We start from the raw sequence: 25,925 nt of genomic DNA, 5'->3' as shown, positions 1-25,925 counted from the left end.
GCAAATGAGTGGCTGGAAAGACACTAAGACACTATCAGATCTTACATGATTTGCATCACACTGAGAACACTTGGCTGAATTGTAGAGCATTTCCTTTGGCACGCATTCACCATTGCTGCACACCTGGGAGAGAAGGACGGACATGAATTAGAATCCAGTCATTCACGGGGCATGTCCTTTTACAACGTTACACGTGAAACGATACATTCCATTTCATGTGGTTTAATTACAACTTCTATATTCTTCCTATTGTGAAGATCTACATGTGATTATCACCTGGAATCCATAGTTTTTCACTAGGATTCTCTCTAGTGAAAATGAAAATGTCATACATTCTGTAATTCACTGGTTAAAAAAAGCATGTGCTTGTAAAGCTTTCTGGCCAGGATTAAATGTCCAACCCACCTACATAAGTGAACGCAAAATGTGGCTCCAGCATCTGGTGTTTGTTTTCAATGGTAAGAGGCCATGGTCTACTGTATACACAAACACTATATGTACAACATCATTCTTTTTAAATTGAAAAGCAAAGAAGTAATTGACATTTTTATAATGGATATGCTAATTACCAGATTTGATTGCCACACAGTCCATGTATTTATTGAAATAAAATATTTTACCCAATGTATATGTATAATAATTGAGTATCTATTTAATAAAATTGTGAAATTAGAAAATAAATAAGGAAGTAAAAAACCTCCATTTCTTTCTCTCTCTCTCTCTCTGTGTGTGTGTGTGTGTGTGTGTATGTATGTTAAAAATCTTCAATGGTGGGGCATGGTGGCACATGCTTTTAATCCCAGCCAGCACTCAAGAGGCAGAGGTAGGAGGAGCGCTGTGAGTTCGAGGCCATTCTGAGACTACATAGTGAATTCGAGGTCTGCCTGGGCTACAGCAAGCCCTTGAAACTCACCACCCCCCACCAAAACAAAATTTCAAATGGAGCTGGGAAGATGGCTTCTTTCTTATTACCAAATAGCTATGCTGGGCAAGTGTGGGTACTCACATAAAATTGAAGGTGCATGCCTCTAATTCCAGAACTGAGGAGTTGGAGACAGCATGACTCCTCAATATTTCTGGCCAGCCTGTCCGCCAAATCTTGGAGCTCTAGGTTCAGTGACAGACCCTATCTCAAATGTGAGGTGGAGAACAACCGGAAAGACACCCAACATTGACTTCTGGCCTGCACGTGCATGTGCAGACATCTGCACAAGCACTTATACACATAAATGGGCCCACACTCATAGGAATATATGTGTGTGTGTGTGTGTGTGTGTGTGTGTGTGTGTGTGTGTAGATATATATAATATATATATTATACACCACACCCACATAAGCATGCAAAAAATATTCAACAGGTAAAAACTGAATTTTGAGAAGCCACATCTGTTCTGTGAGCAACCAGCTCCTCCTAATTTAAATCCAAATGCCCCCTGTTCATCATACCATTAGAAAAGCATGTCTTTTGCACTACAATGGCCTGTTATGTGGATAATGTTTTTTGGCATGTATGTGTTGTGTAGGATGTGTGACATGGTATGTGTGGTGTGGTGTGTGTGAGTGGCACATGAATGTGAATGTGCAGATATGTGAGCCCCATGTGCAAGCATTTTGAAGCCAGAGGAATGTTAATTGTTTTCATCTATCACACTTGTGTGTGTTTCTTTCTTCTTTTTAAACTTTATTTATTTATAGGAGAGAGGGACCAGGGGAGAGAGGGAGAGAGAAAGAGAGAGAATAGGTACACCAGGGCTTCCAGCCAATGCAAACGAACACCAGTCGCATGCATCGCCTTATGCATCTGGTTTATGTGGGTATTGGGGAATAGAACCAAGGTCCTTTGGCTTTTCAGGCAAGTACCTTAACCACTAAGCCATCCTCTAGCACTCTTTCTTTTTTTTTTTTTTTAAATGCTATTTTTATTTATCTATTTGAGAGAGAGAAAGACACAGGGAGAGTAGACTCCAGCCACTGCAAACAAACTCCAGGCACATGCACCACCTTATACATCTGGTATACATGGGTCCTGGGGAATCAAACCGAGGTCTTTGGCTTTGCAGGCAAAAGCCCTAACTGCTAAGCCATCTCTCCAGCCGTTTTGTGTGTTTCTTTAAGATGGAATCTTACGGAACCTTGAGCTGTCTTTTTTTTTTTTTTTTTTTTTTTTTTTGTCAGACGGACTGAGCAGGGAGCCTTAGCAGTTCACTGGTCCTCTCGGATTTTTCGCCTGTGTGCTAGGGAATTGAGTGCAGGCAGTCTCTGGCCATCACAGGTCTTCGTGCTTACGTGGCAAGTGCTCATATCCACTGAACCATCTCTCAGCCCCTGATTGTTAAGTCTACGTAAAATTCTCAGTCACACTCAGCTTTAGTCACCTGAGCACAGCACAGTCACTAACAACCTAATACTTGGCCAGTAAATATGGTTGAAAAAATTAACAATAAAAGAATTCATGTCTACCTTATGGGCATATTAATGTAAAAAATAGCTATTTCTAATATTAGATCATTAGGTATATTTCTAGATATGTATACCAATTAACATATTTAGGACAATTACATATAACTGGTAAAATTAAGCAAGAATTGTATTACAGTGTTATTTCTAATGTTCTTTAATAATGAAAAACTACTTGCCAACGGTTTTTTGTTTCCTACTTTCTTTATATAAAACTCCTCTGGAATCAATTATAAGCTCCAATAATGTTTGTAAGCATGTGTACAGTTGAACCAAGAAGAATGATTCAAATGAACTGTTTTGATTTTTACCTTTCCAGCTCCACATTTTGTTCCAGGGTTAATCAGACCGATGTCTTTAGCTTTATGGAGTAAGAATATAGTTTTGCATTGGAGGGTGGTGTTTTGCTTTGGATTCTTGAGGTGAAAGAGCTTGTCCTCCCCGAGATGTGACAAGTGTTGCCCTCCCGTACAGTATATCTTTCCACATTTGACATCTCTGAAAATAACAAATATTATTCTTAGAATCAGGACCAGAAATAGATGTTCAAACTGATGTGGCTGATAGCCCAGCCACTTTTCCTGTCTAAATCAGGTTTTCAACAGCTTCAAGGGGCCAATATAGGCTGAGAAAGCCATTAGGAAGCTAAAACTCGACCTCTGATTACAGCAATGAATGAAGTCCATAAAATAATCATTTAAAATTTTCTCTTCGATTCTCACAAGACAAAAGTAGCTCAAGGTCACAGACGAGTGTTTATTGGCAAGTTGGACTAGTATAAGTTCCAAATGGATACTGCCAGTTCCTCCTTTATTCTCTCTCTGTTTCATACAGCACACAGGTGATTCCAATCACAGCAATGAGCTGTTATAACCCAGCATTCAGTAAAGGAAGTGAAGGGTCTGCCCATTTTCGGCTACAGTACTCACAAGCATGTTGAACTTGCCTATTCTTGTGATTGTTCTTTTCATCCAAATTCTATTTGGTTACACATAAAAGGACTCACAGAATGTCAGCTAATAATACTGAACCCATGCTCTTGTAAATCAAATCTAAGTTTCAAATTGTCCCTCTCTCCTAATTTCAATTTCTGCCTCTGTGTGACTTCATTTCTTCCCTTCACTCTTTTCTTTTCCTTTTATTTCACATATATTCTATTCCTCCTTTCTGTCCCATTCTCCTGGGATTTTTTTTTGGGGGGGGGCATTCTTTCCCTTCTTTTTCTTTCTCTAAACAACTCAAATCTCTTCCTTTTATCTTCTCTATATTCCATGACTTCCAGCTAATAACCACAGTATGTCAACACAAGCTGGCAATATCAGGGGTGTGTGCTATCACCCTCCCTGATTAACTCTTTTCCTAACTTTCTTTCTGCTAACATCGGGCAAAAGAGGAGTCTTTCTGGTTTTTCAGAACACTTTTAGAGAGCTCCGTTTTTCACAGGTTACTTACTTCTCCTGACAGGAAATAAATTTGCTTCCCTTCTTCTTGCAGTACCCAAATTTGTTTCCTCTTTTATTCATCCTGTAGCAGATATCGTCACTCTCTTGTGATCCTGGTGGGCAGCATTATAGAATAAAGGAACATAAATGTGGATATCATGAATCATAAAACATTTTATTTTGTCATGGAGATGAACTTTATGAATCATGTCATGCCACAGAGTGTTGACATGGAATGGAACCAGAAAGTAATTTAATAACTATGCTATAGCATCAGGGAAGTATTTTAAATAGAAATAAAAATGCATGAAAATAATACACACCCAAATTAGAATAATAAAATTTAAAAGTTAGAGAAGTAGGGATATAGCTCAGTTGCTTCCTTTGCATGGATTCAGTCTCCAGCACCACATCAAACTGTGGTCATGTAGGTCTGTTGTTTTAATCTTCAGGAGGTGAAACCAAGAAGATAATAAGTTCAAGTCAGTCTAGGTAACATAGTGAGTTTGAGGCCAGCCTTGGATGCATGGGACACTCAAACAAATAATGATAAAAGAAAAATAAAATGCATGTACCTAATACTGGAATACTAGAGTTTGCATCCAAAGAGACGCTAGGAAATACCTTGGAAGACTATCACAAGTGATATCATCTCCAATCTCATCTCAAATTCTTACAAGATGCGAACAGAAACACAGGAAGGCTATTTTCTGTCTCAAATTCTGTTGAAGATCCCTCACCCTCATTAAACAGTTGAGAGCACTGGTCATCCCGATTAGGGCATTCTCCCATAAAGCAATAGCCTTCTGCATTCTTGCAAGGAAACCCGTTAGCTCGGAATTGGTTCTTAGGACACTCAGGAGAGTGGCCAGTACACAGTTCAGGAATATCACATTCATTTTTTGCTGGTCTGCAAGTGGCCCCTTCTTTCTTCATCTGTTAGGGAAAAACAAAGAGAAGCCATCTTTTCCAAGTTCATGCAGGAAAATTTGAATGAGCAGGAAGAGTTGACCATTTCATTTCCTTTAAAGAGGGCTTAAGCATGGGCCATAACTTCATCATCCCACTAAGAATTATGATTATTTGTAAATGGCTTAGCTTTTATATACTCTGGGGGATGACAAGATAATGTTTTTGAGAATAGCCTTAGGTAGAATTGAGATGGAAACAATAACAAGTGTTCTTATTTGTTTTGTTTCATTTTTTGCTCCAGTATGTCAACCTAATGCACTCATACCCATGTGGGGAAACCCTGCCTAGGATAAGGAATCTATTTCCCCCAAATCAGATTTCTCTATATGAATTTCTCTACATGCGTTATCATTAGTGGATAGGGAGGAGTTCCAATGAAGATATTCTTGCAAGTAAATGTGTCCTCTGTTGCGATAATGTTATGGGGTAACCTATTGTTACCCTGATTCAGGTCAGGGAACTCTCACCTTGTACTTGTCAAAACTATGTGGCTAGAGAGACCATAGGCTCTAGTGGGGAGGCTACTACTGTTGTTTTGCTAAGGGGACATGATGTGCCTGTCAAACTATCTTCTAAATGTTTATGTTTACACCTGTAGATTAGTGCTGTTGCTATTTTGGTCAAAGAAACTTTTTTTTTCCCTTGCAATTGATTGTGGTTAATACAGAGACACATAACTGGCCAAAGTGCTAAGCATAAATGACTACTAAATGTTCAGCCCTAAATGGGCTATCCATACTACCCCTCATCCCAAGGCTCAGAGAACATCTTAGAAGAGGGTTAGAAAGGATTTAAAAGCTACAGGAAGGGATGAAGTGGTACAGAATGCCGTCCTCCACACAGAGCATGGCAATTGTATTCTTGAACTTTCAGCAGCTGGAATTATCTGCGCAAGTTTGGGCATATTAAAATCCCATCAGGGAGGTAACAGGGCTCATTCACAAGTGCATCACCTCCCTGAGGGGCTATTGGCAGTTAAAGGTGTGTGGGAGGAATAGACATTCCTCTCCATCGTGTAGCCACTAGTGTATCTTTCATGTTCCTGTAAAAATAACTTCCTCTGTGTGCAAAATTAAAAAAAAGAGAGAAAGAAAATAGGTATGAAAATATAAGGGTAACTATTTCAAAAAATGACATCAGTGGAAGAGATACAAGCAAGGGTAGTGAGTGAATATTATCAAAGTAAAGTATATGCATGTATGAAATCCATTATGTATAGTTAATATATGCTAACAAGATTAAACACAAGCCAGGCATGGTGGTGCACTCCTTTAATCCCAGTACTTGAGAGGGAGAGGTAGGAGGATCCCCATGAGTTAGAAGTCACTCTGAGAATACCTATTGAATTTCAGGTCAGCCTGGGCTAGAGTGAGACTCTACTTTGATAAATCAAAACAAAACAAAAAAAAATAATTTGGGGCTGGGTAGATGGCTTAGTGGTTAGGGTGCTTGCCCACAAAGCCTAAGGACCTAGGTTTGATGCCCCAGAACCAACATAAGCCAGAATCACATAGTAGCACATGCATCACATGCATCTAGAATTTATTTACAGTAGCAAGAGTCCCTGGTGTACCCATCCTTTCTCTCTCTTCCTCTCTCTCATAAATAAATAAATAAAAATATTTTTTAAGATTAAAAAACAACCCATTGGGGTGAAACAAGTATGAATTAATCCTTGGATCGAGACGTTTGTGTTTCTGGTTATTTTTGCTAAGACAGTTTCTGTATTTACTAGCATGTCTCACTTCCCAGGCTAGGAATCTAAGTATCCTTGACTTCCCCTTTAGTTAAGGTGACATTGTTTCTCCCCACCGAGGCAAAGAAGGTTGCAATGATTTATAGAACAAGGATGCTGTCAGTCATGTGATTTCTCTCCTAAAGCACAGTGTGCTGCTCACCAGCCCTTCCATTCTGTGGACCAGAGCTCTCATGGTGCTTGGATGTCAGGGCATATCGGAATTTAAGCATTTCTGGGTATTAGCAAGCCACACCCCATTAGAGAATGAGCAGTGGAAGGCTGCCAATAGTTAGGTAGTTACTACTGGTTACTACATACATCACACGTGAACACAGAGAACCTCTCTGGAGCAAAGGGTCTTACCTGACAAGACTCGCAGCATTCACCTTCTGCACAACTGGAGCCCAGCGTCAGCATACATTTCTGTGCATCACAGCAAGGATTAGTGCATTCCTGGCAAAGATCAAAATTCAAAAGTCGCACGACGGTTTGCATTTCAGCTTCTGTTTGATGGATTAGTTGTGTTTTATATGATCTTGTATGGGGGGGCATACATTCATTTGTGTGCACGTGTGTGTTTTGGAGGTCAAAGGTCAAATGTCTGCCTCAGTTGCTCTCCATCTTATTTTTCAGATAGGGTTTCTTACTGAATCTGGAGCTCACCAATTCACCTAGACTACTTATCCAGCAAGGCTTAGGGATCCCCCTGTCTCTTTCTCCAGTACTAGGGTTCTAGGTGTGTACGACGAAGCTTGACTAATATGTGTGTGCTGGGGATCCAAACTCAGGCCCTTATGTTTGTGTTGAAAGCATTTTACTTGAAGAGTTAAACAGAAAAACAATGAAATTACATGGAAGCAGCAGTGAGACTGGTAGAAAAGAGGGAGGGGAGCAAAGGGAAGAAGAGGTGAATGTGATCAAAATACTATATATACATTACATATATATGTTATTATATATATATGTCATATATATAATGTATATACAAAATATACATACAATACATATATTATAATATATATTATATATGTTATATATATATATAATACATATTATATATATATAATGTCATCATGAAACCCAACATCAGTTGTCCTAACATATGCTAACTAAAATAATGAAAATGAAACAGGGATGGAGAGTTGGCTTAGTGGTTAAGGAGCTAGCCTGCAAAGCCAAAGGACCCAGGTTCAATTCCCCAGGACCCACATAAGGCAGATTCACAAGGTACAAGATGGTGCATGCTTCTGGAGTTTGTTTGCAGTGGCTGAAGGCCCTGGAACACCCATTCTCTCTCTCTTTCTCAAATAAATAAAAAATAAGTAAGAATATGAAACAAAAAATAAAAGAATTAGGCATAAATGTATAATCCTTGGCTTGGGTGCATAGACAATGATAGGTGTTTCAGACTTATACTATGTTGCCTTCTCTCCACACCTTACGAACTCTCAGTGACAGGAAAGGAGCCCAGTGTCTGTGACCTTCTATTCTCTTGATGGCTCCTAGTTCCTAGACAGTCCTACTGATTCCTTGTGCTAAAGTTTAGTGTGAGTTAATGCAATTTTTAAAGGTATTATCTTTCCTCTAGCTTAAGATGCCACATATTTCAAGGTGGCCTTTATTTTTAATGCTTCATTATGTCATAGTGTTGGGCCAGTCAATTAGGACCAACAGAATTAACACTTCGGAGGCAATCTTCTGTGGCTGTTTAGAATGAATGCATAGAACCATCCCAAAGAATGCAAAAGGCTAGTTTCCAAAACCCATGAGATGCTTCACATTTCATATGAAACATATTCTGATTATGTGAACTATTTATTGCTAACTTATTAGCATAATTTTAACTGTGCAGTACTTAGAGCTTACATAGTAAGAATAGTGGTCCTCACACCAGCAGCATCAGCAGAACCTAAAATTTGGTAGGAATGTAGGTTTGTAACTCCACTGGGACCCTGCTAGACTTCATATTTTAAGGCATCCCCCAGTGACTTAAAAGCCCTCATTAATTTGAGTAGCAAGTAGTCTAGGAGATTTATTTATTAGATGAGCTTTAGAAAGAAATAGCTTCCAGGTTAAGATAAAACAAATTAAGAATGACTTTAAAATTTGCTTGAATTTGTAATTTCCAAAATACTCTAAAGGCCAAGACTGCAAATGCATGAAAACTTTGAAGGTTCTTTTCTATTGTCGAAGAACTTTCTGACAATTATAGCGATCAAGCTGTGATATAGATCACACTCTGGAGGCCCCAGGTAAAACTCAATTAACTGATTATGAGAAATTTTGTAGAATGGCTACATCCTACTCTGCATGAGGGATCAGGTTTAATGACACCTCCAGGATCTTCTTATAGATGAGCTAATCAATGCATAATTCAGGCAAATGTGACGCTGTTGATCTCTTACAAGATGATTATATATTACATATAACTTCCCAAGAAATCTTACTATGAGGATGTCCCGGGGGCGGGGAGGGGGGAACAGCACAGATTTTTTTTGCCTTATAAGGAACATGATTTTGATGAATGACTACCCCCTGTTGCAATTCCAGCTGAGCACAAACTTGGCAATTTAAAAACAATACCATCTGTAAATACCTGAACAGGGCCACAATCACACTCTTCTCCTTCATCCACCTTCTTGTTTCCACAAAATGGCAAATCATTAAAGCTGGCAGGAAATGGATTATTGAATATGCACAATGGTTTATGTTTCTTCAGGAATTGCTGGTACTGTGTTTGGCTGCACTTACTGAATTTTATTGCAGGAATGCTGGAGACGGGTTGAGGTAAAAATAATAATTTTTCGTATTAATGCATTGTGGAAGAGGAGCTCTAGGTATTTTATGAGGAATTTAGAATGAATATGTTAACTGTGAGAGTAGAACAATGACCAACATCCTTATTACTGGAAATATCTTCTTGAACTAACACATTCTGTTCCAGTGGAAAAAAAATGTTATGTTTCCTGTAACAAATCCTTCCTAAAGCCCACAGTAAAGTGGCTCTCTGTGCTCACTGCTATAATCTCCTGTTTAAAATAGTCATTTGTTATTAAAAATCTATGTTTACCAGCCTTGAAAGATTACAAAATTCTCAAGACAAGGATTATATCAAGTTCACTTTTTAATAAATAACCATGAATTAATATGATGTCTGATGTGTTTTTATCAGTAATGTAATATTCTTTATAAAAGTTTGTCAAAATGAACTATTGAGTAATATCAGTTTTCTCTTTAAAATTAACTTCATCTTGCTCTATTCTTTTTGGCTCTACTGTCCTGGAGTTATGACACAATGACTATATAAGGTCTTGTAAAAACTTGAGTATATTAGATAGTGATGGTAGAGCCCTGCAACTATCACTAGTTATATTAATAATGATATCAAATTTGATACATATCAGTGATTGAATTCTCACTCTATGCCAGACTCTGCCTTTGGGTGTGAGTTAATGCAATTTTTAAAGGTATTATCTTACCTCTGGCTTAAGATGCCACATATTTCAAGGTGGCCTTTATTTAATTAAATAATTTAATCAGTATATGGAAATAATAACATTACGAGGCAATTTCTTTACTGTTCATGATGTGAAGGAATTCAAAGATGTGAAAGACAGGACTTGAGTACAAGGTAGTACACAGAATCTGAAGAATGCTGGACAGTTCATCATTCTGTAATAATGGAGTGTCTAACATATATCAGGATTTTTCTTGAAATAGCAATTCAGAGACCAAAATAGACACAATCTCTTATTTCATGGAGATATATTCCAGTTTAAAAGTAACTTAAAAAAAACCTACATGTTTAAACACTGAGAAAGCTAGGCAGTATTATTTTATTATACAAAACACAAAGGTAGGAGGTCAGAAATACAAGGATATGTGTATGATGAACCAGGATTAAAATGTTGTATCAAGTAGCCAGGTAATGCTTTGGTGAAAATAGTATTTGAATAAAATCATGAAGCTCATGAGAAAATTAGGGCATAGACAGCAACTCAAGGCATACACAATCTGTATCTTCCCTAAGTGCATTGGTGAGATTAGTGAATTCATCATAGTGTATTTTTGTTATGTGTTTAAGAAGACATCTTAGTATTCCTTCCAGTATGTCACTAAAAAGTCACAGTACCACCTAATAAGATTTATCCCTAAGAAGAAAACTCCCCTCCTTGCCTGGTTTTTTAAGAGAACTTCCAAGAAATTTCACTGAGTAAACAATTCATCCTAAAATAATAGAATTTTCCCCACTGTGACTCACAAAACATTGAAATGAATTCTGTGCAGTATTTGAGCCTCACCTTCCACTATCATCCATCACACATTTTCCCAAAGGACAGGTGCATGGGAATTCATCGTGTTCCATCCCAAGGTTATGACCCAACTGATGTGCCATTCTGTTTGCAACTACATTGATGTCAGGCAGAAGATCCTGATGAAGAAAATAAGCATTGAAAGTCTTTAACCCCAGCACTTGGGAGGCTGTGGTAATAGGATTGCTGTGAGTTCAAGGACAGCCTGAGGCTACATTGTGAATTCCACGTCAGTGAGACCACACCTCAACAAAAAAACAAAAAAGAGAAAAATCTCTAAAAGAGACCTCAATATACACAGACAATACTTTAAACTAGTGTCTAAAAGTTCATTGTCTAGCTTGTACTTAACTAGTATCTATTTTGGAGGTGCTAGGCTTAATTACCTCACTCTTTTGCACCTCATTTTCTTTAATTATAACCTAAAATGAAGCTAGAAAATTAACATTTTATGTTTCTAAAATATCAAGCTTCTTTTTCTGTATAGCCCAGACAGTCTTACAAATAACTAAAATAATTACCTCATGTAACTATTTTCCAAAATTCATATTTGCAAGTCATCACCTCCAACAAGTGGAGATATTTAGTTTATGGGGCACCTATCTCCTCAATGGCATTAGTACCCTTAGATAAGACTTAGGAAAGTCCTTCCACCCATGTGCAACATGGGGACACAGTGAGAAGGTCCCATTTCTAAGCGAAGAAGTGGACCTTCAGCAGACACCAAATTTACCAGTGCCTTGGCCATGGGCTTCTCAGTTTCCAGAACTGAGAAACAGAGTCCGTCATTTACAAACCACCCATTGTATGACATTTTGTCACAACCAACCCAAATGGACTAAAAACATGACCGAGATGGTATATGAAATGTAACTGTTTTCTCTGTGCTAGATATTCAAAAGGGTTAAAAGCAAAAACATGATCTGTTCCTGTTTTATTATTATTATTATTATTGATTATTATTGCCAACATATTATGTATGGATGCATCATGTATTGGTACATTGTTTTCCTCTTGACCCTTCTCCCATTCTGCTGGGGACCCTCCTCAGTGGGGTTGCAGATACTTCTGATAGAGTTGTGGGTTATGTGTTATGGGACCAGCAGTCAGTTATTTGTGTGTTTGGGGGAGGTGAAGACTCTGGGCATGATGTCTCTAATGTTCTTATTTTTGATTTGTTGTCACACACTATACAACAATGCTGCATAATCTTATGGTGGTAGTCTCTATTTTTTTTAAACCTTATATGCCTTTTTATCACACAAAACAATTACCTTCACTCTCTAAGTCAGCCTCCAGTTTTATGAAAGTTACTTTTCCTTGTAAGTAGTTAATATTTAACATGCTCAAGAACTTTACTACTCATTGTATGGTAATTTGCATGTGATCTTCTTTTGAACTTGGAACCATACTTGTTTACCTTTATTCATCTATAGGTCTTTTGAGATGTTTCTTTTCTCACTTAATAAAGCAATAGAGGTTTCCTCATGACATATTTTGGTAATATAAAAATGCAGATTACAAGTGATTTCTCAATGTAATGCAGAACCTCATAGAAATTTAATTCAAATATTTTGATTCAGTAGTATAGCATAAGGAAAATACAGCTCACCTTAATGATACTGGCTGAAAAATAGGGCAGACACATTCCCCTTGGATAAGCAATTCCTTGCCCACGTGTGTAGAGCCACCTCCCACTATAAACAAAATGCAAGCATACTCTTCAATCTGAATCATCAACATAAGTAACAGAATTCAGACTGCAGTGAAGCATCTCAGCGTGAATGCCTTGACACTTGGGAGTGTCCTTTAATTTCTGGAGTTACACATTTGAGGCTAGTTAGTTCATAATGCTCATTTTAAATCTAGAGACACTGTCAAAAGCCAATGTAGTCTTAAATTCCACGAAAACAGGTATTTTCTAAGAAAAACAGAACAACAAATAAGGTGAGAATCTCATTTTTCTTGATTCTTGTCAACCTGGCACTTAGCTCTTGGAAAAAAAACAAACACACACACACACACACAAATGACAAAGCAATTAATGACTTAAACTTAAAACTGTTCAGGCTGTAGCTCCAACATAGCGAATACACTGAGATCTATGATCAGTTAATTATGGTTAAAAAATTAAAGGCTGGAGAGATACCTAGTAGCTAAGGCGCTTGCCTGCAAAGTGTAAGACCCTAGGTTCAATTCCCCAGTACCCACATAAAGCCAGATGCACAAAGTGGCACATACAGCAGGTGTTCCTTTGCAGTGGCCAGAGCCCCTGACATGTCCATTCATATTCATTCTCTCTCCGTCTCTCTCTCACCACTTGCAAATAAATAATTTTTTAAATTAAAACTTTTAATCAAATGCAGATACTCAGTGAGGATATGTTACCTATAATAAAACATATAAAAGTATTGTCATGTCAAAGAGGTCTATTCCTGTATTCCCTTAAAGAACAAATGTAAATGTGATTATTATAAGGATACAAATTTGAATTGACTCACAAGGAGCTTTCATAGATGGTCATTCTTTTTTTATAATTTTTTTGTTTATTTTTATTTATTCATTTGAGAGCAACAGACAGAGAGAGAAAGAGGCAGAGAGAGTGAGAGAGAGCAAGCACACCAGGGCCTCCAGCCACTGAAAAGGAACTACAGATGCATGCACCACCTTGTGCATCTGGCTTATGTGGATCCTGGTGAGTCAAGCCTCTAACCAGGGTCCTTAGGCTTCACAGGCAAGCGCTAAACTGCTAAGTCATCTCTCCAGCCTGTTCTAACCAGAAGTGTGGTATGTTGGAAGGTGTCACAATATCACAGAACTCATGTGAGTAAGAGGAGAACTTTCAGACTTGAACTTTTATTTAAGAAGATACACTCTCTTTCTTCCTACACTAATTAAGCATTTCTGTCCCTACATTCTAAATGGCAATGTCTGACTATACTTCTTAGAAGGCTTAGAATAAGGAAAGATAGTCAAGAGGCTGACTTCTCTCTCTTAGTCATTTAAATGCAAAAGTAGTGCCTCACTCAACCATCTCCTATCCACTTCTTTTTTTTTTCTTTTTTTTTCTTTTTCTTTTTCTTTTTTTTTTTTCAAGGTAGGGTCTCACTCTAGCCCAGGCTAACCTGGAATTCACTATGGAGTCTCAGGGTGGCCTCGAACTCACAGCGATCCTCCTACCTCTGCCTCCCGAGGGCTGGGATTAAAGGCGTGCGCCACCACGCCCGGCTCCTATCCACTTCTAAGTCAATATGAATTTAGAAGGGAGGATCTAGGAGGAACTCAACATACAAGAAGTCCATATATAAGGTCAATATCTCCATTTGCAGAATTCTATTGATATGAAAGGGCACTGTTAAGAATAATAAAAATCTGGGCTGGAGAGATGGCTTAGCGGTTAAGCACTTGCCTGTGAAGCCTAAGGACTGTGGTTTGAGGCTTGATTCCCCAGGACCCATGTTAGCCAGATGCACAAGGGGTTTCACACATGTGGAGTTCGTTTGCAGTGGCTGGAAGCCCTGGCACGCCCATTCTCTCTCTCTTTCTCTCTCTCTCTGACTCTTTCTCTCTCTGCCTGTATCTCTCAAATAAATAAATAAAAATTAAATAAAAAACTTAAAAAAGAATAATAAACATTCTATTGAAATAAAATATTGTCTGTGTGTACTTTTTAAATATTCTGCATCTACTTATGCATTTAAAATCACGTGTAAAAGGGGGGATTAAATTTTCCCACTAGAAAATTGATGGTGATATTTTTTTTTCTCATTTTTTTTTTATTATTTTATTTTGATGGTGATATTTTTGATGTTTCTTCCTTCATATCTTTAGGTCATGACCATGCATGAATATTCAAGGCAAGCACAGGTACACCCATGGAGAGATATGCCACTGGCCGTTCAGATGTGAAAACCAAGAATGATATTCTGGTTCACTCTAACAAATGACTGGGCCTGACCTCTAATGTGCAGACTTTGGAATCTTCATGTTTCTGAGTTTAGTCAGACAGCTAATATCTAGCTACTGCCAGAAAGATGGCAAGCAATCTGTGTTTGCAGACCTCCGGAGAAATACTGACATTGTAGTCAGATAAAGTCGGGAAAGCGGGTGCTATTCTAACAGTGTCTGTATGGGTAGCAGAAGAGATGGTAGAAGCTGCGCTCTCGTTTTTTTGGTCAGAAAAGATTCCTTTTGTTGATGATGACCACTGGGGACACTCGAACTACCAAAGTGCTGAAAAGAAGTGACAGTTCAGAGGTCAGCACTACATAAGACACTGCCAGGGCTCAGGTAACACGGCAGAAGAGGTGGCAGGAAGAATGTGAGACAGAAGATGGAGAGGAATGACTTGGGATGCTATCTTCTGAACACAAAGTGGCTCTGGCGTTCATGACATTTTCTATACAATATTGGGAGGGAATGATAGACGATGAAACATGTCATGGATGATAAAATAAAGACATCACAATAGAAGTGGGACTAGTTTGAAAGAACAGAGCCCAGTAAGAAAGTTTGGACAAACATGAATAAAAGCAAATAATAGGAGGGGACTGTGATGAAAACATATGATGTACAGTTATAAAAGTCAGGAAAAAAATGAAAGTAAAAGCTTTTTTTTTCCCATAGTAGTTCTTCCACAATGTAACATGACGCAGCATGACAGGACACTGTTAAGTATAGGTTTCATGAAGTCCACTTCCACAAGTATTTATCATTTCCCTGTGGGCACTTATTTGTGTGGCCTAAGGACAAACGTTCAATTCCCCAGTAACCCACATAAGCCAGATGGACAAGGTGGCACATGCATCTGGAATTCATTTGCAGTGGCTGGAGGTCCTTGTATTCCCAGTGTTTCTCTATTTCTCTATCTGCCCCCACCCCATCTATAAGAGAAAAGTTAAATAAATATTTAAAAAAATCACCTCCCAATGTCAATTAGGTAAAGTACAATGCCAGATATTTGGAAAAAAAAATAATGAAATTATCCCATTAAAAAAAAAAAACTAGTAATTAAGTAGGCACAGACATTTACTTTGGAATATTGAACTTATGGCAGGGCTAGCGTAATCCATGAGTTGTCTGTCAATTTGTATGCCAGAGAAGATGGTTGCTTTGAGGGGTGGTCATTGACTGGGCACACAGTGGTGCAGGAAGATGTCTAAGGCGTGGTGCTTTCTGTAAAGGCAGGTTTTGAAGGAATATTGAAATGGCAACAGAGGAGAAGTTTGGGTGATTTGGTTTTAATTTCTGATAAGTAATGCCTGTGAATTTGCAAATTACTTTGTTTGACACACTTTCAGCTCTGCCTACAAATATAACAGACTTTTCCATTCCTGTCTTAATATTACAAATAAATATTATCAAAATTATACTTGGAAATTTGCATGTACCTAAACTAACATTTTTCCTGTGTGGAACTCAATGTCAACTAATTTTAAATGTTTTTATGTTGTGAAGAAAAATAGAGCAGTCACATACCTCAGTAACATAACATGATCAAATTTCTTCCTTTTTTTAAGGACTGCTTCTTGCCAATTTGAAAAGTGTAGTAGGGTAGTTTCTATATTTGAATCTATTTCTATTTTATCTTTGTCTGTCCATGCTTCAATACCAGCCAATGTCACATGAATGTTCAAGGTTTTGTAAATCTGTTCAAAGAAGAAATTATTTTTCAGAGTCAAGTTGCCAGAAGTATCTTTCATCACTACTCTATTATGATACATTTCAGAAAACAGTGCAGCTTTGGGTTTATGAATTTATGTATTAAACTGGAATGAAAGGTGCAATATTACAAAATTTGGGCCAATTTTCAGTCAAGAAAGAAACTTGACCAAAGAGACATAATTTTTTGTCAACTATGAAAGCCTTACAGAAAGTACCTCAGAATGTGCCTAGAACAAGTCCATTAAGGTTTTGAGGTTGGTTATGACTCACCTCCAGGGCTGGAGAGATGGCTTAGTGGAAAAGGCACTTTTCTGTGTAGCCTAAGGACAGAGGTTTGATTCCCCAGTACCCACATAAGCCAGGTGAACAAGATGGCGCATGCATCTGGAGTTCAGTTACAGTGGCTGGAGGCCCTGGTGTGCCCATTCTCTCTCTATCTGCCCTCCAATAGAAAAATAAGTAAAGTATTTTAAAAAATCATCACATCCGTATATGAATTGAGTAAAGGTGGCCCACAGAGGGATGAGTGATCATTGCTTTCCTTCTCTAGGCTAAGGGTGTTTGTAAGGTAGGATAGAAGGTCAATATTGGGATGAAAACCCTCACCTCTGGTCTTCATGATCTATTTGTATAACTACCTTTCTGAAAGTATGCCAGAATAGTTGAAGGTCAGGTGACTTATCAGCCCTTTTACAAACTTCTGTGTACACAGCACAATGATATTTGCTTTTAAATCAAGACCGAAAAGGCAAAGTTTAGTGGTTATGATGTGGATTTTGGTAAGAAGGTCAGTTTTCCAAGAAGTCACACTAATCCTAAGCACATTCACATCTTAAAACAGAGCTCATAACACAAGAGCTTATAGTACAGGCACTACAGGGAAGTGCAGAAAACACAGGTATATGCATAACAACAGATGTAAAATTCAAAAATACTATTTCATTGTTATAATAAATTTGCAGAAAAAGGGTAGAAATATCACGGGCACTGAATCAACATGAAATAATTGGAAGAAAACTCTAATTACCAATATTTAAACAGTTTACTTCCAAAAATACATGAGAATTTCAACTCTACACAAGATTCTATGCCACAGAACAACCTGAATATATTAAAAAATTTTAAAGCATACACAATAAAGTACTCAATCCTAATAGAATAAAACAATTACAATGATACATAAAAGTCCTCAATTTACAAATAAAATAGCACATTATCCATGAATGCTGAATCAAAGAGAAATTCATACAGGGTATTAGAAGTGTGTGTGTGTGTGTGTGTGTGTGTGTGTGTGTGTGTGTGTTATATGTGGTCCATAGTGTATGTTGTATATACACATATGTGTGTCCAAATGCACACACATGTAGAGGCCAGAAGAGAGCAATTGGTGTTTTTCTCTATTGCTCATCTGAATATTCCTCTGAGGTGGACTTTCCCACTGAATTTAGGATTGTCATTTTCGGCCAGACAGGCTGACCAGCAATCCTAGTGATTTTCTAGTCTCTGTTTCTCATAAGGCTGGGGTTACACACTCTCAGATGTTTACATGGTGTGGGGAATTTAATTGAGGGCGAATACAATTATTCATGTTTTTATTGTACAAGTGCCCTTAACCACTGTGCCATCTTCCACTTCAAGACTAGAAATATTTGGGCTGGAGAGATTGCTTAGTGGTTAAGCACTTGCCTGTGAAGCCTAAGGACCCTGGTTCGAGGCTCGGTTCCCCAGGTCCCACGTTAGCCAGATGCACAAGGGGGCGCATGCGTCTGGAGTTCGTTTGCAGAGGCTGGAAGCCCTGGCGCGCCCATTCCCTCTCTCTCCCTGTATCTGTCTTTCTCTCTGTGTCTGTCGCTCTCAAATAAATAAATAAAAAATTTTAAAAAAAAAGGAGTTTGGGGCTGTAGAGATGGCTTAGCGGTTAAGCGCTTGCCTGGGAAACCTAAGGACCCCGGTTCGAGGCTTGATTCCCCAGGACACACGTTAGCCAGATGCACAAGGGGGCGCACGCGTCTGGAGTTAGTTTGCAGTGGCTGGAGGCCCTGGCGCGCCCATTCTCTCTCTCTCCCTCGACCTGTCTTTCTCTCTGTATCTGTCGCTCTCAAATAAATAAAAATTAAAAAAAAGACTAGAAATATTTTTTTAAAATGAAAATATTGGGCTGGAGAGATGGCTTAGTGGTTAAGGTGCTTGCTTGCAAAGCTTATGGACCTACGTTTGATTCCCTAAAACCTTTGTAAGCCAGATCCATAATATGGAACATACATCTGGAGTTTGCAGTGGCTAGAGGCCCTGGTGTGCCCATTCTCCCTGCCTCTTTCTCTTCCTCTCTCTCTCATAAATAAATGAAAGTAATCTTTTTTTAAAAGAAATGAAAATTTAAATAAAATGTCAAAACTTGTGGGAAATAGCCATTCTGGAAGATCCATTCCATATGACCCAGTACTCCAACTTCTTAATTATGACTATAAAATAAATGAATGTGTGTGTTCACCCCTATACACAGAGGTATAAAGAGGTTTAAACTAATTAGTCAAAAGATGCATATAGATGTATGTTCCTCAAGTATTGGTTAAAATACCACTAATCCAGGTGGGCTATCCATTCCAGTATCCTCCTATGACATCTATTTAGCAAAGCAATAGAACTTAAAATGAGTCAGCAAAGAAAGATGTATAAAATTAAAAATTTGTTTGTGTAATGGGTATTATCATTAAAGTTTAGACAAATCAATAATCTTAATATATTTTACTGAAATTGTTACCCTTATTTCTGTGCCAATACACAGAAAATAAAATTTGAAAGATTTTTTTTGTTGTTGTTTAGGGTCACAGAGCCCTTGTTTAAAGGAGTAAAATTATTTTATATATGCTTACCTCTTAAATTATCTGTTTTTGGAACTTATTTTAAAATATTAAATGCAATTCACATAGAGAACTATATGTTCAGAGCTGTTAGTTGTTGCTATGACTTTTACTAAGTAGTTTTCATGGTGAATTTTATGGTTTCTACTGCCTTGCTATCAAGGTTATTACAGCAATCCTTTCACAGAGGAAACCTAAAAAGTTATCTGCATTTGCACTTTTTACATTCATTCAAATTATATCAAGCTTACCATGTTGACAAAATTGATCATTCCCCAAATTCGTTTCCTCAGTTTACTGTGAGGCTTATTATTCCTGCGATACTGGAAATGAAAGCATCACATTTAGTAATCATAGGCTTGGAGTAAAAGCTCAGAGTGGTGCTTCATTTACTATGAGATATTATTTAAAATTTACTGAACAGTGGATGAGTTCTCTTCCCAGTCAGCTAAAAACTGGAAAACTTATGGAGAGAAAAGAAATTGCAATATGAAGTAAGTAGACACAAAAGTCAATAATGTCGTGTTTTGCTTAGTTTTACTTTATGGATTTTCTTCTCACTGTTCTTGCCCCCTTTCATGTTATATTACATTTTATTAATGCATGGAAGCAAATTCTTCAGAGCCATAGCTACAGCCATGGAGGCACTATAGAAGACATCATCTTGCGAACAGTAGTGAGATCCAGTCCTCCTAAGTACTAGCGGTGCCAAATTATAGAATATACAGTCACAAGAACCTCGTGTGCTACACAGGGCCAGAGACTGACTTTCCTTCTTTCCAGAACTAAGCTCTGAAGGCCAAGCTACCTGGTCTGCCCCAGCCTGCTGTGAGTCCAGTTCTTGTCTTAAAACTAGTTCTCCTTTTGTGCTGTTAGGACCTTATGTTACTTCTAGTTGCAAATTGAAGGTAGTTAATCACAATAACGTGACCTGGAAACACATGGTCAAATATCTTTGATGATAAATTTAAAAGTGAATATGCCTTTCTGAATCCTGCAGGCATTTGTATCTGCTAGACTCATACAAATCCATTGCTCTCCTATTTCCTTCCATGTCTAAATATTTTCAAGATACAGTGTTAGAATTTCCCCAAGCTTCCCTAACCCCCTCCCCCCACTTCACAGTATACCCTCTGATTTCAGACACCCTTATTCCACTGAAATTATTCTTGATTGTTCACAAGTCTTTCTGGGATCTTGTTTACATTTCACTGACCATTTTCCATTTCAAGGCATTTCTTAGTACTTTGCTTTCCATTAAAGCATAGATTCCTAGTGATTTGTTGTGCTTTTCTCTTTCCTATACTCTTCATAAATTCTGGAGAGTAAATAGATTTCAAATTCAGGACTCCCAATGGCTAACTGTAAGGAATGGTCTGAAATAAACTTAGAAGAAGATTCTGAGGTTATCTAGGGATGGAGGTGATAAGCCATTTTATGGATCCATGGTTTACAGCCCCAGAGTAGTAAGGTAGGGTGGGGATGATATTTGTACCCTTACTGCCAACTCTTTATTCAGTAGTGTTCCTTAACACTCAGACATTTGTTTTCTGATTCCCCTTTTAACTTATCTATCTTGGTGTGAACCACATGTATGCATGTATGTGTGTGTGTATTTTCTAGATACATGGTCTCATGTACCCATGCTAACCTTCAATTCACCATGTAGCTGAGGATGAACTTAAACTTCTGATCCTCCTGTCTCTACCTCTTCTGTGTGATGGCAGAAATGCACCACCATGTCTGGTTGCTACAGTGCTGGGATCAAACCCAGGCTGTTGCATATGGTAGGCATGCACTCTGCCAACTCAACTACTTCCCTAGCCCATATTATCTGCAATTTTGGTATGCTTGCTTTCTCCCAATGCATACATTATCACTGCCTAATTTAGTGTCCATGAGTGTTATTTCCTGTTACCCTTTTGAAGGAATTTTGAAATTTATCCTATCTCCCACGGCCTAGAATGAATACTCTGGAATCACATAGAGGTGATGTATCTCTTTGTTTCAATTGACTTTAAAGAAGTGTCTTTTTCCTTCATCTTCACTGTTCTGCAATTTCTTTACACTGTTAACTGATTTATCACCTTTTTATTTCAGAAAAACTCTTAAAATTATCTCTTAAATATTACCTGCCATCAGTCACTAATGTCCACTTTTTATTAGGCTTTCAATCTGCTTTTAACATTTCCAATTTTCTTTCATAATTTTTACTCTCTGCCCTCCATGAGTTTAGCTGGTTCTTAACCTCCAATTCACCTGTTGTCTATTTATATTTGTCCGATCTCAGTTTAATTTACTTAAGAATATATTATTTTCTTTCATAGATCCTAAAAGCATGCCATTTTATCCAGTTTCCTCTTTCCCTGTAATTTCTATCCATCTTTATATGTTCAATAAATTCCAATCTTTACTTTTGCTATATAAAATAACTGAGCTATCAGGTAATTTACAGTTCTTGTTGAGTTGAATCTCCTTCCATTGTGTGGGTCACTCTATCTCATATTCTTTGTTTAACCTGTAATTACTGAAGTGTCCTTGAAAAGCAATCCTGCTGTGGGCTCAAGTTGTTTACCAGATACCTAACCATTCTTAATGTTCAAAGCATTGATCAACATTGTCTGTGATTGAAAAAATATCTACACTAGCTGGGCGTGGTGACACATGCCTTTAATCCCAGAACTCAGGAGGCAGTGATAGGAGGATTGCCGAGAGTTTGAGGCCACCTGAAAGTAGGTAGAAGATGTAAAGAATATTCTGTCTGTAGCCATGGGTAGGGAAGATGTCAGCTGTGGGCAAACATAAAGCTGAACTATACCCTGCCCAAGGCCACAGACAGAACATTCTTTACATCTTCTGCAGTGTCGGTGACGTTTTTAAAGTTTCTTTTGCAGGGACAAAACAGCATTTTATGGTGTAGGGATGATTGAGAAGGATGCTTCAAGCATCAACCTTCTGCTGCTAAGGGTGTTTGATATCAGGATTTTCATTTTCCTCCATTCTATACATCACAGGAAACCAGACTTGTGAATTTTTACTTTCCATTCTGACAGAGATTTACTCCATAACTTTTAGTGCTGGAAAATTATCACCTATAGATATTTGACATATTCTTAAGCTTTTATATGCTATTCAAAATTGATAGGCAAATTAATCAGAGAACTGAGGTTCTATTCAGATTAACTTGCAATATTGTGAAAGGGATCAACAATTTCTAGTATACATCGGTTTGGTGAAGCTGAAAACAGAAATTTGAATATAACTGATCAGAATATCTTTGTCTCTAAGGTTGAATCACAACAGTAGGTATATAGATGAATGAATAATAAAACATTCACTTAAAAACTTACCACATATTCATCAGCAACAATGAACAGCTCAATATACTTTTCTTTGAGGAAGCTCTGAAATTTATAAAAAAATTGAATGAAGTTTATTACCATTTTCACCTGAACATTTATGTTGAAAACCTATAACATTTTCATTGTAAGAGATATTGACATTATTGATGTTGGAAGGTAAAGTAAATAAGTATATTTAATAATTCTATGAAATTTTTATTTTTTTTATTAAAGATAGAGAGAAAGAGATAGATAGGTTTGGTAGGTAGATAGATAGATAGATAATGAGAATGGCCATGTCGAGGCCTCTAGCCATTGCAAACAAACTCCAGGTCCATACGACATCATGTATATCTATCTGGCTTACTTGGGTTCTGGGGAATCAAATCTAGATCCTTAGGTTTCTCAGGCAAATGACTTAACTGCTAAGCTCTCTCTCCAGTTCATTCTATGAATTTTTATTAAGATGCACCATTATTATTAAAACATGTGGCTCTATATATCATATTTTACAGCCCTGAAGCACCATTCCATATTTGACTCTTTTTCTTTCTTTAATTAGTTTTTCAACTCAAATAAGAGTTATAAATGATCACAGTTCTAATTGTGACTATGTAGGGCTTTTACTCATCCACAAGTTAAATAATTAATAACTAAGCTCTTCTAAAGATCACCAAAATCACTCTGTGTACACACACACACACACATGCACACACACACACACACACACACACACACACACACATGTAGCTTAGAGCCTAAAACGAGGAGGACCTTCATTTTCCTCCTACTCATCTTCCACTTTCCACACGCCTAACTTGCTATAGTCTCAATTCCAAGGAAACTTATAAACGTTGCTATTTATAGGTCTCTTCATTTTGGGAAATATACATATCAGGAAAAAATCTTCTAAGATTTCAGCACTGGATTGTTTGTTTATTTTCTGGAGATTAAAGCTAAAAAGAATTATTCAAAGATTTGACTAACTCATTCTTTTCTGGGATATATAATTATTTATTCAGTGAGTTACTCAAAGAAATACTTGTTAAGCATAAAATGTGCTTCAGACACTGTTATCTGGACCATGAACATGGGGGAAAAATGCGCAGTATACAAGCTAATGTCTAGTGGGGACTTCAAGGGATATATCTGAAGACTGTCCAGCATGTTCACAAGAAGTTGGACTTGTTATTATCTTTAATTTTCCTTATCCATTAGAATACTGGACCCGATGAACCTGGAAAGGATTATACTAAGTGAGGTAACCCAGGCCCAGAAAGCCAAGCGCCACATGTTCTCTCTCATATGTGGATCCTGCAACAGATGATTGGGCTTCTGTGTGAGAATGAAAATACTTAGTAGCAGAGGCCAGTAAGTTAAAAAGGAGACATAAAGGGAAGAGAAAGGAAGGGAGGAGGGTACTTAATAGGTTGGCATTGTATATATGTAAGTACAATGATTGTGATGGGGAGGTAATATGATGGAGAATGGAATTTCAAAGGGGATAGTGTGGGGGGGGAGGGAATTACCATGGGATTTTTTTTTATAATCATGGAAAATGCTAATAAAATTTAAAAAAAATAAAAAAAGAATATTGGACCTGATGAAAGAGGAGAACCTAGTTTGCCATCTATAACTAATCCAAAAGTGGCAGTGACAATAAGAAGAGATTACTGCTAGGACAAGTGTGTCATGACACTGTCGCTACAGATTTTACATGTGTGTGTGTGTATGTGTATATGTATGTACATATATATATATACATATATATACACATATATACATATATATATATATGTACATACATACATATATATGTATCTCACTCTCTCTCTATATATTATATAATATATATTTTATATATTATCTCTCTCTATATATATATTTATATATTATATATTTAAATAAAGTTACATATATGTGTATATATACATACATATATATATATATATATATATATATATATATATAGAGAGAGAGAGAGAGAGAGAGAGAGAGAGAGAGAGAGACCATAAGCCATAAATATTTCTCTGTTTTGAAACCAATAGGACAAATTGCAGTTGAATGAAGAGAATAATCACTTTCTACACAGGCATTATAAAAGTTTGAATTTTAGGTCTGGAGAGATGGCTCACCCCTTTTTACAAAGCCTAATGCCCCAGGTTCAATTTTCCATTACCCACATAATACCAGGTTCACAAAATGGAGCATGGGTCTGGAGTTTGTTTGCAGCCCCTGGTACACACATTCCGACTGTCTCTTTTGTCTCTATGTGCTTGCAGATAAATAAATAAAAAGATTTAAAACAAGTTTGAATTTTAGATTTTAGACCATGATGGACCAGAATTAGAGTAATACCTATATTATACTGTTTGGATTCATGTCTTATTTCAAAAAGAAGAAACAGTAAGTACTTATCTGAAGTAAAGAACTAAAGCACTCACTTCCACTTGTCTGTCTGCCTTATATTTAGTATCCATTGGAACAGTGTTCTGACCATTACTGAGCTCTATGCAAGAATAGTTGACAGCATGTGACCATTGCACGTTGTACTTGAACACCAAATGCTCTCCCTCGTCTGAGTTCTTCACTGGTTCAATGAGATACCGCTGATCATTTACTCTGAAGAAACCCCTGTGGATATTGGAGCACAATATTATTCAAGATGTTACTTTATTGATTTTAGCTTTTCAAGAAAGAACAACTACAAGGTCAGGACCGTTTGAACATATATGTATGGTAGAGAAATCAGATGACATGCAGACCTGAATCAGTAACTTTCTAAAGACCTGGACTGTCTGATTTCTGCATTAACTATAGGTAGATTAGCAATTCCTACCTGTGGTTGCATCAGAGGGTTTGCAGGAACTTACTGAATTTCCTTGTCTAGCGTGCAGTAATCGTAGAGCAAGTTATGAAACAAACACTACTGCAGTGTAATTTTGTAGAAAAAGTTCTGTGTCATTCTTGGAAAAGCTAGGAGCTACTCAAGAAAAGTACTTATAATGTAAAACAGAAGAACTTACTTTTCCTTCTACCTTCCATTTTCTGACAACCCAATTTTGTCTGAGATCTACAGGGAATTATGAGCTTGATCTCTGACTTCTTACTTTCAAAAGACAAAGAAACAACCTGAC

General features: G+C 37.4%; 1 protein-coding gene across 2 annotated transcripts in view; it reads right to left on the bottom strand.

Annotated features, from left to right (window-relative positions):
- The window catches only part of Adam7 (ADAM metallopeptidase domain 7), a 47,609-nt gene that overhangs the window by 11,125 nt on the left and 10,559 nt on the right, over nt 1–25,925 (bottom strand). For both annotated transcript variants that reach the window (XM_045131547.1, XM_045131548.1), the window contains exons 6-17: nt 25,233–25,422; nt 22,798–22,851; nt 19,699–19,770; nt 16,401–16,570; nt 12,535–12,619; nt 10,911–11,041; nt 9,206–9,380; nt 6,973–7,062; nt 4,640–4,835; nt 3,910–4,012; nt 2,769–2,955; nt 46–123 (exon numbers count right to left, since the gene is read on the bottom strand). In XM_045131547.1, the coding sequence (XP_044987482.1) occupies nt 46–123; nt 2,769–2,955; nt 3,910–4,012; nt 4,640–4,835; nt 6,973–7,062; nt 9,206–9,380; nt 10,911–11,041; nt 12,535–12,619; nt 16,401–16,570; nt 19,699–19,770; nt 22,798–22,851; nt 25,233–25,422 (1,531 nt within the window). The remainder of the gene's footprint in view (nt 1–45; nt 124–2,768; nt 2,956–3,909; nt 4,013–4,639; nt 4,836–6,972; nt 7,063–9,205; nt 9,381–10,910; nt 11,042–12,534; nt 12,620–16,400; nt 16,571–19,698; nt 19,771–22,797; nt 22,852–25,232; nt 25,423–25,925) is intronic.

This window comes from Jaculus jaculus, chromosome 12 (assembly GCF_020740685.1).
Source record: "Jaculus jaculus isolate mJacJac1 chromosome 12, mJacJac1.mat.Y.cur, whole genome shotgun sequence".
Classification (NCBI taxonomy): domain Eukaryota; kingdom Metazoa; phylum Chordata; class Mammalia; order Rodentia; family Dipodidae; genus Jaculus; species Jaculus jaculus.
The sequence above is the reverse complement of the archived record's forward strand: the minus strand, read 5'-3'. Positions and strand labels throughout refer to the sequence as shown.